At 58.4% G+C, this 13595-nt stretch overlaps 1 protein-coding gene across 2 annotated transcripts; it reads right to left on the bottom strand.

Moving 5' to 3' along the window:
• Window positions 1-1057: 1057 nt before the first annotated feature.
• Fam78a (family with sequence similarity 78 member A) lies at window positions 1058-13595 on the bottom strand. Of its 2 annotated transcripts, none has more exons than XM_015497425.2 (2): window positions 12747-13595; window positions 1058-3870 (listed from the first exon to the last, which is right to left on the bottom strand). In XM_015497425.2, exons 1-2 carry the CDS (start codon window positions 13067-13069, stop codon window positions 3342-3344), a joined length of 852 nt encoding a protein of 283 aa, XP_015352911.1. In that variant the 5' UTR covers window positions 13070-13595; the 3' UTR covers window positions 1058-3341. The 2 variants fall into 2 exon arrangements, with proteins under 2 accessions (XP_015352911.1, XP_048668835.1); XM_048812878.1 differs by lacking the exon at window positions 12747-13595 and adding an exon at window positions 8223-8587.

The following is a 13595-nucleotide window of genomic DNA, read 5'->3' as shown; positions in this document are numbered from 1 at the left end:
CCCACTGTGGCTGCTCGGGCACCCTGACCCCTCAGCTCTGCAGGAAGGCCGCCCACCACCGCGGCCTAGCTAGACGGTCCGGCTAGAAGGGCCACAGAGGACAGGCCACACAGAGACTTCCGGGAAGAAGTGGGTGGGGAGAAAGGCATTTCCTGCCCCAAGGACCCGGGATGGAGGGAGCTACAGCTTGGGGCCTTCTTAATAGTAGTAACTGGTGTGAGTCACCACTCAGGCCCAGCAGGCAGGAGCGAGAGGCTGGCTCTAGGCCAGGGTTCGAATCCTGGCTCTGCCTCTTCACAGGCACATGCCTGAGGTGGCTCCTTGATTCTGCTCTGCGTCTCCTCATCTGTGAAATGTGGGTAACACCTCCCAGTGGGACTATGTGAGGACACTGTAGGACGCGGTGAGTTCCCTCCTGGCACGTTATGCCATGTCGGCCAGGAGGCAGCCACTCTGAGGATCCCTTCCTGTATGAGGTCTGAGTGTCTGCCAAAGCTGCACACAGGTGGCCTTGACCCCTTGGTCCACCTGGAGTAAGCCCAGACCCAGCTAACAGCCCCCTCAGAGAAGCAGGCTTCAGCTGGAGGGGAGGACTTCCCCTGGGTACAGCCCACCTGCCCCCCGGCAGGTTTGGAGGCCTACAGGGTGGGCTGAGGAGAACCCAGTCTGAACTCTGATCACCCCAGACGACAGGTTCTGCTGTTTGTCCCAAAGCCAAGCTGCTCTCAAGTCCCAGCTTGACTGCCAGCTTGCCACCCTCCTCCATGCAGGGCACTGACCACCTCCTCCACCTAGGTGCTGGCCAGGGGCACTTCTGGGTGCAGAGATCCCCCAGCTGTGGACAGGAGCAGCTGTGCTGAGGGACTGGCTGGCCTCCCCACCTGCAGGTCCTCAGCACCAGAACCCCAGCCTCACACCGTCCTCCCCTACCAGTGGCCCCGTGGCCACCACACCAAGCCATCATCCCCGAAATGAATCACCACCCCAGAAACACCCAGATCCTAGCCAGGCCTACTTTAAAATTAACTTTATTTCTCTTTATAATTGTGTTTTTTTATTTTTATTTTAAATTTTAAAAAAAGGCTCATTTTACATTGTCCTCGAGTCCTGTGCCTCCTGGTCAGGACCCAGGATCACTTTCACAGTACGCTCCACGACCAGAGACGGCTCTTATTGCTGGAAGGAGTGTGTGTCCAGGAGTGGGGGGACGTCGAAGACTCGAGGCCCCGCAGGAAGCCTGGGACTGGGTGCACGTCACGCTGAGCATCCTCAGCTGGACCTGTACCCTCTCGGGGTCTTGCCAGCCCCAACTTCAGTCAGGCAGGAGGGTGGAGAAGAAGGGGCTTGGGATGACGGCCAGGGGCCCTGGTGGGCAGGGCAGGCCATGCATGGGGAGGGAGTGGCCCCTGTCTCAAATGCTTGTTCACACTCAAGAAATGCAGGCCTAGGAGCCCCAGTGCTCCAGAGCAGCTGAGGATCTCCCTCACAGCCCCACTCTAAGAAGGACCCTTGGTGATGACCAGGCCAGCTGAGAACCCCGCTTCCTGGCACCTTGCCCTGGCCCGTCTCCTCTTTAGTGCAAGAAAGACCTGAGTGTAGAGAACGGCCTCCAGCCAGAAGGCCCAGCAGGCAGAGCTGGGACCCCACCATTCCCCACTCAAGGCCACAGCCTCTCTGGCGGCTGGGCCTCTGTACACACAAAGGGAACCTGCAGTTCCAGGAGAGGGCCCAGCCCTGGACAGCGGCTCCCTGAACACCACGCTGCATGCCTGCGTCCCCTCACATTGTCACTGAGACTCTTGCCAGTGGCTCATCTGCAGCAGAGGTGGTTTTCCCCTGTCTGACGGTTTCCTGTGCTTGGTCACTGTGGGTGTGAATGCAGGGCCAGAGATGCAGCTGGAGGTTGGCAAGCTTGAGGGGGCCTGGCTCGGGCAAGGGTCCCTGGGAGTGCCCAGGGGCAGCAGACAACGGTTAAGACCTGTCCTCGGGTTCCAGAGAGCAGACCCAACACTGGACACCTGATGGCCGTCCTCAGGCCACTGTTCTGCCAGCCCAGCCCCTGCAGTGGCCTGATGAACCCTCCCTGCCCTGGGTCTAGGTTTCTTTCTCGGAGGACAGGAGAAGCACTCAGCTGACCCCAGACCTCCCAGAGGCACAGTGCCTAGGTGTGGCTCAGGTGCCCCCCACAGCCTGCCTGCGCCACCCCTGGGGCTTGGAGCCTGTCCGCAGCCTCCCCCAGAGAGCCGGGGGTGCGTCCCCTGAGATTAGCCAGAAGGCTGGCACTGGCTCCTTTGCAGTAGCTGAGGACAGCCAGCCAAGGGCGTGGGCGCCACCAGATTCAAGTCTTGAGGTCAGTGAAAGGAGGGACAAGGTGCCTTTCTTACCTTTGAGACTCAAATGAGGACTGTCGTGTGGTGCTGGGACCAGTGTGGAGGGACAGGAAAAGCTGCACGCTGCAGGGGACGAGCTGGGATGGGTGGGGACGGAGAGGGTGAAAATCCCCTGGGTCACTTACTGCTCCTGGGCCTCCCCTCCTCTGGAGCCACCCCAGGCAAGTTAAGGCTGTGAGGAGAGAGAGGCCACTGCAGACGCGCCCCAGCTCACAGCCCCCGGCAAGGACCAGGAGGGCGTCTGCCCAGGGTGGAGAGAACAGCCCTCGGCAGAATCTGTGGGTCTGCTTGAGCAGAAGGACAAGCAACTGGTTTCAGGCTTAAGTTTCCACACTGTCCCCCTTCTGAGACAACTGGGTGGCTCTGTGGCTCTCTCCCTGGACCCGATGCCCGCCCTCCGCCTCTGGCAGAGAGGTACAGTCCAGTAGGAGAGAGACCCCGTGTTGTTTCTGTTTCCTTTTTTTTTTTTTTTTCCTTTAAATTCGGCTTAAGGCAAAAGTTTGGCAAAGCAAGTCTACATAAGGCCGCGTGGCAGAGGACCAGGGAGGAGGGGAGCCGCCCCACACACCGAGGCCTGGGCTTCCCCCATACTCAGTGCCTCCTCCTCCTGCCCCTGAACCCCAGAAAGAGGAGTTAAAAAAAAGCAGTGTTTCAGGGATCGGCTGCAAGTGAACGGCAGGTCGAGAGGAAAGGAGAGGAAAGGAGACCCCAGGGGACACTGAAGGGTGCCCCTGAAGGTGCTCCTGGGGTCTGTCCGTCCGCTGGTCTCCCCCCCTCCCCACAGGAAGCAGGTGGCGAGAGCCGGGAGGCGGGCGGGGGGCATCAGCACAGTGAGATCCGCCCGCTGGAGAAGGTAGAGTGGTTGTATTTGCTGAATGACCAACAGTGCGTTGGGTTCTGTCTGAGCAGAATCATCGTCTGTGAGTCTAACCTAGCCAGGCGTCCTGGCTGTTACCGGTGCTTGGGTGGAATCACCACCAGCGGCTGCCCATACTTGGGCCGCCACATTAGGACCTGAGCGTCATTGGCATTGGGCTTGACCAGGGCGCTGGGCGGGATGGGCTCGTTCTTGCTCAGGATTTTGGGCTGGTCCTGGGCAATGGGCTCCCGCAGCCTGGCGCGCTGGCCCAGGGGCCGGTTGGGGTTCACCTCAATGCTCAGCTGCATGCGCCAGTGCAGCGTCTGCAGGATGATCATGTCGTTGGTGGAGGTGTTGGTGGCCACCAGCCACGTGGTGAAGCTCTGGTCCCGGTAGATGTTGGTCAGTTTGGCCACGTTGCTCTCGCTGACCGGCACGGCCCACGTGACGCTGGGGTAAAAGTTGTCGTTCATGCTGATGATGAACTTGGAGTCTCTCTTGGTGGGGCCCACGATGGTGCAGGTCTCCGTGGTGTTGCCGTACCAGGGGTAGTTCACCCCGTCCGAGTCACTGATGGCTTCGATCTTGCCTTCCTGAAGGTCGGGGAGCTCCCAGCTGGACCTAGGACAAAGAAGGCCAGGTCACTCACTCGGTCACTCAGCAAGGTTTGTCTTTGTCGTCATAGTGGACCAGGCCCTGAGAATAGGATGGACACAGCACACCAGTGTCCTTTGACCCTGGGGCTTGCTGTCTAGGTGAGGGTCAGGTAGGAAACAGACATCCGATGCCAGGTGGGTGACCCCAGGCAGGGCCACATCCTGTGCTCCAGCACCATCTAAATCAGACTCCTCAGGGACCGACCCTCTGTCTTCGGTCCCACTCTGCGGTAGACCAGGCCTGATCCCAGCTGGGATTTAGAGAGGCTCCGGTTGCCCCTCCGTGACTAGGGCCTGCTGGTAGTTGGCAGTGATGACACAGACGTGCTCTGGCTGAATGACTGGCTGAATGCAGTGACCACAGAGCGGGGTCTCCACAGATACCAGAGAGACAGTGGCGTGCAGCACGGCCCCGTGTCCTTGGTCAGGGTGGAGGCTGCAGACTCCCAGAGGACACAGCATGTCAGGAGGGAAAGCAGGTCGGCAGCCCCTCCCACCTGCACCTGTGCCCCTCCCCAGAAGTGTCCTCCAGCTGTAGGGGCTGACAGGAGCCCACGGGCCAGCCAATCTAGAAATGATGCCTGACCCCTCTTGCGGCCAGTGTCTGACCCCTGGCAGATTGAGTCCTCTTCTGGGCTTCAGTGTCCTTCCCAAGAAAGGGGGTGACTCCGGCTTTTCCCTTGCCAATCAGCCCCCCTGGAGCCCTTCAGCTCTACCCTCCTCCCCTCTCACCCAGGCCAGAGCCGGCGCTGGGGGAAGTCCTGGGGCTGCAGTGCCCCTTCCTCCCCACCAGCAACCCTTCTTCCTCTCCAGCTTGCCTCGAAGGGGCAGCGGAGACTGTTGGGCCCCTTTTCTGGAGCAATAGAACGAGAGGAAACCTGACAGGGCCCCTCCCAAAAGGCTGCCCTCCCTCCTGGCCTCAGAGCCAGCCCTCAGTGCTGCATGCTGACCAGTGATGCCCTGCTGCATCCACGGGCTGGGGAGCTGAGAGGACCGTCTGGGCAGATGCCCCTGGCCAGCATGTGGTCAGCCTGACTTGCTTTTCTCTGCAGGGGCCCCCTAAACGTAGTCTGGAACCCCGTGGGCTGTCAGTCTCAGCCCCCTTGGTGGCATGGGACCCTGGGCAAGTCCTGAAAGCCGTGCAGTGGGGCAGGCAAGGCAACTTTTTCCCAGGAAATTTGGCTAAGTAGTGGGGCCCAGGCCCCGGGTCTGACCAGACCCATCCTGAAAAGTGGTTTTAGTTTTGGTTTTCTCGTTAGTTTTTTGACATGCTGGGCTGGGCTGGAACCCAGGACTCCTGCATGCCAGGCAAGGGCTCTACCACTGAGCCACACCTCCGTCTAAAGTGCAGGCAGCACACAGGCAAAGGCACTTAGTTCTGGCCCAGCCCTAGGTCACTTCCAAAGCGTCAATGGCCAATCTCTCTGGCCCCAGCCCCCTAAAGCCCAAGGCCTGGGTCAGTCACAGACAGGTGACAGCACCATGAGCCAGCAGGCAGCAGTCTCATACAGCACATTACTCAGACCCAGGACACTGCCACGTCTTCATCGCAGGGCCTGGGGGCGGGGAGTGTGGTCCAGGAGGCAGCCCCAGGGACAGGGAGCAACTCAGCCAGCCACCAGCCCCGTGACCGCATGGCAGACCCCCTTCCGTCAGCAGCCTGTGCCTAACAATGCACTCCTGGAAGTGCCTGTGCAGTCAGTGGTGTCGATGGAAACTTCTGGAGACTGTGGAGGAGGCGCCAGCAGTGGCAGGTGTGCCTCCAGGACCAAGAGACCTGCCAGCCCTGATGACCAGACGCCTCTTCTGACCCTCATTTATGCTTTCAGATTATGTGCCTTCAAATGTGAGTTCCACACGGAGGGGCTGCACCCCAGGGGCCCGGGCCCACCCTACTCCACAGGCCCCTTCTCCCTTGCCTTCAGGGACCCTGACCCCTCCTGGTCTCCCAGCCTCCTGCGAGCTTTTAAAAACACAAATCTGGTTACACTGCCCTGACCCTGTTAAGCCAGCCAGGACTCCCGGGGTCCGGGGCCCTAACCCCGTGTGGTTGAAGCCCAGAGTGCGTGCGCACACCGCTCCCCGGGCTCGCGAGCCAGGGCCCGAGTCTCAGTGCCTCCAGCGGCCCTGCCCCTCCCGTCCCGAAGCCTTCGACCAGGAGTAGTGTCCTCCGCCTCCTGTCCTAGTTAGCAGGTACTCGCCGCTCAGCTCTGGGGCCAGCATCCCAGAGATGCTGCCCCGACCCTCCCCATGGGCCAGGTGGCCTCGGTCAGCGCTCAGTGCCATCAGATCCCCATCCTGCTGCTTCCTGGCACACGCATGAGGGTGATTAAATAATTATGCCATCATTTGTGGGCAATCTCTTCCCCAGATGGACCACAAGGGCAGAGAGGGCAGGGAGCAGGTCTGCCCGTCACCACACAGCCAGGAAGCATCCCAGAGCCTGGCCCAGAGTCAGGGAGGACAAACGCTGGTGGCCTGACCGAGGACTGTCAGTGACAGTCTCTCCTTGGGTCCTGAGCCCGACAGGGGTCTCCATGAGGAGTGTCAGGCACCCCGAGTTCCTCAGAGCCTCTGCTCCCCTGAAGAGCTGCAGGTGGGATCACCACTAGCAGGATGGGCTGTCACCACAGTAATGTGGTGACAGCGGGTGCCATTCACACAGATGTGCCAGATGCCACATGTACTCTGGGGATAGACTTAATGAAGTCAGAGGCCCAGTTCAAGGTCACACTCCTGGGAAGGGTCCAGCTAGCACTCACAGCACGAGCCTGGGCTTACCCACACTCAGGCTCCAAGCAGCACACCTGCCCAGTGCGAGTCGGAACGAGGCAGAAAGGCTGCCACAGGAGGCTGGCGATGGGGGAGGCTGCTCCCGAGGGAGCCTCGACTGGCAGTGGTGGAGGGTCACCTGTGGGGTGACCTCAGCTCAGGGCCTCAGGTGGAGCCACCAGCCAGTAGCCAGCCCAGACCCTCCAAGGCCTTGAGGACAGGGGTGACTTTGCCACCTCTGAGACCTCTACCAGGCCGACAGGTGCACCCCTTTCCGGACTTCTGAAGAACAGTACAGATGAGGGTTCCAGGCCGTCCTCACAGTGTGCATCAACAGGAAGTGGGTGGTGAGCGGGGCCTGGGCTTTCTCCCCAGCTGGCTCAGGGCCCTCCAAGCCCCCAAGGGCCCTGCCTCCTCCCTTTCTTCAGGGTCCCCAGTCCTGATTCCACAGCCAGAAGACCAGAGGACCCTCTGTGCCAGGCCTGAAAGTTCACCAATCGCTGGGTTTCTCCCTTCACTTTGGTCTCGTCTACGCGTCTCCTGCATGCTTATTCATTTAACTCTTCCCCTTAAAATTAATCACTTTTTAAAAAGTGCAACTACATTCAGTCTCTCCTAGGAAGCGCCTCTGAAAGGACAGGTTGCACATGCAGAGATACGGAACTAGACCTGCTTTCTAACGCGCATCACACATGTTGCTGGGCCCACAGCTCTCCTGCCCAGCCCTGGTTCCAATCATCCACCCAGGCCTGATTGGAATTTAGGGATTATCTCACCTGGTCCCCAAATGTGCAGTTTATAATTTGGTAAAATTTGCAAAGTATTCATTCTGGAAAAGTTGTACAACTTTACAGAAACTGAGGCCAGGAGCCAGTCCCCTAGCACACTGGACAAGGATCCAGGTGCCCCACCTGCGGTGGCCCCGGGGGCTCCGACCTCCCAGGCCCCCAGAGCTTGCTCACAGCCAGGGGAGGGTGCTAGAGGCTTCCCCCCCCCTCAGGCCCTTTGCTGAGGCTCCCCAACAACAAACCCCACTCCTTCTGGGGCAGCCACCCTCTTCCTGCCCACCCCACCCCTCCTAACCCAGGCCACAGCCCTGGACCCGACTGGGACAGGAAGACCCACAGTGCTTGTTTAATTTTAGCTTTCGGTTATAAATATGTACTTTTTTTTTAAAGCAAGCCCTAAAGAAGTGTATAAATAAAATGAAAACCAAAAGCCATCTCTTCCTTGCCCTCCTGCCCCAGCGAGGCCACTCACCACGCTCCGTCCCTAGGCCTTTCTCTGAATGTCCCATGTCTAGTGTTTTCTTTATAACATATTGTCTTACAACTCCCCTTCAAACGCAGCGGTATAACATCACGTTCCCGCCCGGTAGGGACACCTCCAAGTCCACCCAGCGGCCCCTCACACTTCCCTCTGTAGACAGACCATGCTCCCTGCGGAAGGACACTGGGGTTGTTGGGGGTTTTTGCTACTGTCAACAGTGCTGAGTTTGCATCCCTGCACATCCATCTTTCTGTCCCCACCCCTACATGCACGCACCTGCTGACTCCTTAGCGTGTACTTTCTGGATGCCCCCCGTGAGCCAGGCCCGGTTGGGGCACAGGGGTCTGTGAGCCAGGCTCCGGCAGGACGCCCCAGCTGAAGGGTATGAGATCTGAATAGCCAGCCCTCCCGGCAGAACCGCCTGGACGGTACTCCCACTAACCAAAGCACGCTGAGCTTTTTCATTTTCGCCCGATCTGACCAGTAACAAAGGACCTCAGTATTTTGTCATCTCCCTGATGACCCTGGCTGTCTTTCACGCTCCCGGAGCAGCCAGCTTTTGTTTCCAGGACTCGGAAGGTGGACAAGGGCTGGAGCCATTGCTTGGCCAGGGCTGGTCCAGGGGGAGTTCTCTCTGGGCCAGGCCATCCCCCACCACTTCCTCCCACCCCAAAGCCTCCACACAGGGACTTCCCTCTCCCACCCACCCCGCCCTTGCCTCCGCCAGGGCCCAGCAGATGGGGGGAGGCCGCCTTCCGGTCACAGAGAGGAAGCCTCGTCCTCAATTGTTCTGTGCAGAGCCTGAAGCACAGGCCCCAGGCTTCAGGAAGAGGCCACGTGGTCAGCAGGGACATTCCTCCTGGCCCCCTAGATCTGTGTCCTGAAGCCTCCTCTGGCAGGCCCTGGCAGGTCTCGGGCAGAGGCTGCAGCCTCATCCTAAAACGAGGCCCTCCTGAGGTCCTGGGGAGCACCCTCTGAAGGGGAGCCCATGGCAGCTGAGCTCCCCCCACTCAGCATCCCTCCTCCCTGCCCGCCCTTCCCCACCAGCCCCTGGAACCCCGTGACAGCAGGTGCCAGCACACGTGTGGGCCAGAAAGACCCAGGAGCCTCAAGGGCCCGGCTCTCCTGCCACAGAAGGGTGTGGGAAGCCCAGGACAAGGGATGGGCGGCAGACTCAGTGCAGCAGCCTTTAGCCCGCTCTCTGCCAGGTGGTGCAGAATGATAACCCATTACTAGTAATCCTGATTCACAGTGACAGACCGCTAGCCGTCGTGGAGGAGGAGCTCCTGCACCCGCGGCGCCCTGAGCACCTGCGGCCTGTCTTCTCCCTAAGTCCTCCTGCGAGGGAGGAGCTGGCGTTCCCATTTCACAGATGGAAACTGAGGCTCTAAAAGGTTGAGAGACTGACCTAGGGCCTGGGGCCAGACCCACCTGCTGCCAAACATGGGTACAGGGCACTGTCAACCCAAAGGGACCCTCCGTTTGAACTGCTCTCCTCTCCTCACACCCAAGGCTGCCCGATGGCAGAATCCTGAGCAGTATGGCTCCTAGCCTTGGCCTTGGATGTGGGCCAGGCTCCCTGGGGGCTCCAGAGAAGGGCAAGCTAGGGACAAGGCGAGTGTCTCCCACACAGGCGAGAAACTGTGACTTGTCACTTAGAAGGCTCTACGCCAGCTGACAGGTGGCAGTTGAGGAATTGCGGAGGACGGCTGTGGAGGCAGGTGTCTCCAACAGTCTGGAGGGGGGCTGGCTTTTAAAGCAATGTGGGTTGGACCCAAAACCATATAGAATCTCTCGAGCTGGCACGGGGAAGCGCCATTTCCCAGCTCTCCGTGAAAGTCGGGGCGTTGCTGAGGTGGCAGCTTTGGTATTTATTATTCCATTTCAAACACTTCTAACCCAGAATCTCATTCTAAAAAGTTCACCTCCTGGCTTAGAGATTAATTTCCAGCAGGGATAACGTTGGGGGCATTATGGATTTCGGCTAAGTATTTGGAATTAATATTTTGAGCACAAACCCATTTGTGAAGACCAGAAGCCCTGATGGAGGCTTGGCCACCTGGCAGGCAGTCCCCTGCCCAGGCCACTGAAGCCCAGGGCCTAGGTTTCACTGTAGTGATTCCAAGTGTCTGGGTTGGATCCAGTGGTTCTCAACTAGGGTGATTTGGCACCCCTCCCAGGAGACACTGGGCCATGTTTGGGGACCTTTGTGCTTGTCACATCAGGTAGGGGTGCTACTGGCATGGAGTGGGCAGTGACAGGAGACGCTGCTTGGTTTCTCCCTCTGCTCAAGTCCCCCAACCCCTGGCATGAAGCTGCACCCCACTCTGGCTCAGGCAAGGAGCAGGGACCATGCTGGGCTGGGCTGGTAGCAGCTTCTGGTCTACCTCACTGACTCCACTCCACTCTCCCATGCTATACCTGAGGCTTAAGACTCAAAAACAGTAGTTATCGTAGGAAGTCTCGGATGGGGAAAATGGGAAGGCTCTTCTAAATCCCAGGTAAATGCTTCTATTTACTTTCAGGAGGCTTCCAAGAGCCCCTCAACTTCTCAGGGCACGGGGTGAGCACAGAGCACAGCAGGGCCCAGGAACTGGGGGCCTGGCAGTTCCAGCTCTCGCTGGGCAGCCTCCTACGCTGTCGCCTGCCCCCGTCCTCCCCTTGAATCCTCACAGCAGCCTCCGGGGAGCTCTCTCCTTATCCCCATGTGCAAAGAACAGGAAGGACTTCCACGGCTGCCCCCCAGCCACCACCCGGGGACCTTCTGCAGCCCAGTGCTGCCCCTCCCAGGGAGCCACATGCCCTCCCCTTCCCCAGGGCTGGTCCTACCCGACACCAGGGCACCCAGGGAGAATGCAAGGAGACAGACGCCCCAGAGCAACAAAACCGTAAGGGCAATGGAGAGACGGAAAATGGCTTTAGCCACTTAAACCATCCCTGACCTGAGCTATTTTTAAATTTTTAAAGTTAGGGTGTAGTCCCTGTGTAAAAGAGGAAGACCTGGTAGTAGTTGACATCTGTCCCAACTCTAGTTTCAGCCAAAATCCTCAGCTTTACAAATACTGTCACTCACTCCCGTCCAGTAGAATCACAATCACAGCAATGCCAAAGGACAGCTGCCTACACTGAGTGTCCACTCGGCTTGGCTGAGCGCTGACTGCTTGACAAAGGTCGTCTTGAGTAGTTCTCCAAATAATCCGTGGGAAGGGGCTATGTTTAGCCCCAGTTTGCAGAAAAGCAAAACCAAGGCTCAGAGTGACTAAGGAACTCGCCTAGGGTCACATCCCAGAGTCTGGCCTCCCGCCCAGGTCTGCTTGACCGCAGAGTCCGAGTTGCACGAGGTTGTCTAACCAGGAACCAAGGACTGGCACAGTAATGGTGAGGTCGCCCAGCTCCCTGACTCTCAGCCTGGCTGAACAGAAATCAGGCAAGAAATTAGGCTTAGCCAGAAACCCCCGAGGGAAACCTTTGTTTGTCGACAACTGTCCCGGATGCTTTGCAAAGCCAGGCTGAAGCCTTCTTAGGAAAGGTCCTCCCTGAGTAACCAAGAGTCACGTTTTCCTTCCTGGAATGGAAGCCAGCCCCCCACCTAAACCGCATTAATAGCCTCTCTTATGATAGGAAGAACTAGTGAACGGAGACCAGGTTTCTGGAGGGATGCCCACAAGTGTCTCCATGGGCCCTGTGTACCCCACAGTCTTTGGGAAATCACAGTTACAGCCCGTTTTTAAGTTTACCACAATCATCCTGCTTCCCTTAGAACCTAGAGTCGCTAAGTGGACAGGGCACGCAATTTGTGCCCAACCGTCTGCAGCCCTCCTAGCCCAGCACGATCGTCCATCAGTGATGGGCTCCAACACTGGGGTAAACTCGCCTCTTCCTCACCTGCAGAGCTGGGAAGTAACGCTCCCTGGGGTGGGTGCTGAGAGAGGGCTATGGGGCTGTGTCCAGGGACAGTCATGGGCATCAAATTGGCAGCCTGCCCCTTGGGGCTCACCTAGGTCCCACAAAGGTCCTCATGCTCAGAAACAACTTTTGCACAGCCCTGTTCCAGGGTGACCAAGTCAAGTCATTTCCCCTAAGAGCATCTCCAGCTGCCCTTTCTACCCTGGGATGGCTATTTCTGGGTCAAGGAACATGCCAGAACAAGGACCACACAAACATTTCAGAGACCAGGCTGCAGGGAAGAGGCTAGTGGGCTCCTTAGCCGTTCCTAGTTAGTTCTCCATTGGAGGGACAGCAGATGCTGACACTGCTAATGCCTGGGAGGCTGAGAGCTTCAACCAGGTTTCTAAAGCTAAGGACCCTCTCAACATAAGGCCCCTTGCAATGTCAAAATGTTCCCAAGCACCCCTGAGGGCCTCATGTGTATCTGAAAGCACAAGTTCAGGCCCAACCAGAGGGCTCGGGAGTCCAGCACAAGGGGCAGAGCAGTGGCCTCTCTGATGACCCCTGACGGCCCTGACACTCTTCAGGCAGATGGAACACTTGTTTGCTAAAAGAGGCCTAGGGAGGAATGTGGCTCTATTTTCTTGGCATCTTGGAGGGAAGGACAGGAACCCAGGGGGCAATGGCCAGTAGGTCCTAGAGCCATGATTCCTAGTCTGGATCAACAAGTAAACCCTCCAGGGAGTCACCTGGCCCAAGACCATGCAGAAGCCACTTCCACGGCTGCCTAAAGCTTCCCTCTGGCCAGGGGAGGCCCCCTCCTTGGGGATCTCTAACCCACTCCTCCCGTCCCCAGGCCTCCAAGCTGACCCCCACCAGCAGCCACCAAGCTGGGTCTTGAACAGTACTCACATGCCCTGCTCTCCGTACTGGTTGTAGAACTCCATGTGGCTGCATGCCTGAATCCAGCCAACAATCCAGGTCTCTTTCTTGGGGATGGGCGGCATGACCACCTGGGCCGAGGCCCGGAAGTGGGGCGTCCGGTAGCGGAGCACCACACTGGAGGACTCATCAATGCTGGTGGGGATGGGGTCGATAGAGGCTTTCACGTCAATCACGGTGATCCCTTCCCGGAAGACTCTGGCTTTGCCTCCGATGCTCTGAATACAGCCCATGGCACACAGGACCACTCTAATCTCCAGGGAAGGCCAGCAGTCCCAGAGAAAACAGGGCATTGAAAGGATGGAGGCTGCGGGACCCAGTGCAGAGGGGAGGTGCAATCCAATCTCAAACCTCAAAACTGATATCCATAGGATAGAAAACTCACTGGGTCCAGGGGATTTGCATATCACTACCTTGGGCCTGTTTATAAATAAGGATTTTGCTGCATCTCAAGAGCCCTGGGCTCTCTCTTCTTCTCCTAGCAGTGGACAAAAATCACCGATATTCTTTGGGTTAAAAAAAGAAAAAGTTTGGAGTTTAGTGGATAGGCATGTTGTTCTGACTTCCAGCCCTTCCGGGCCTCACACGCGGGGACGGCAGCTCGGAGACTCTCCCTGAAGTCTTCGGAGGAAGCAGGCGAGCGCTGGCAGACACATAAATAAGGAAGGCTCGGTCCCCGCGCGGTCGCGCCACCCTCGTTGCAGAAGACTGACTTCCTGCCCTTCTGCCTTCCGCACGCGCTCCCCCGGGCACACGCGCCCGCGCGACGGGGCCCAGTCAATTGAAGAGCGGTTTCCGTTCACTCGGCCGAGGTCTCGG

The sequence above is a fragment of the Marmota marmota genome, unplaced genomic scaffold (genome assembly GCF_001458135.2).
Source record: "Marmota marmota marmota unplaced genomic scaffold, marMar, whole genome shotgun sequence".
Classification (NCBI taxonomy): Eukaryota; Metazoa; Chordata; class Mammalia; order Rodentia; family Sciuridae; genus Marmota; species Marmota marmota.
This window is presented reverse-complemented; position numbering and strand designations above follow the sequence as displayed.

Bases quoted from the DNA above. Each gene is read 5' to 3' on its own strand.
- Fam78a (XM_015497425.2), bottom strand. From the start codon at position 13,069: ATGCCCTGTTTTCTCTGGGACTGCTGGCCTTCCCTGGAGATTAGAGTG. The intron at 3,871-12,746 runs GTGAGTACTGTT...TCTTTGTCCTAG, and splicing joins CAGTACGGAGAGCAGGGCAT to GTCCAGCTGGGAGCTCCCCG.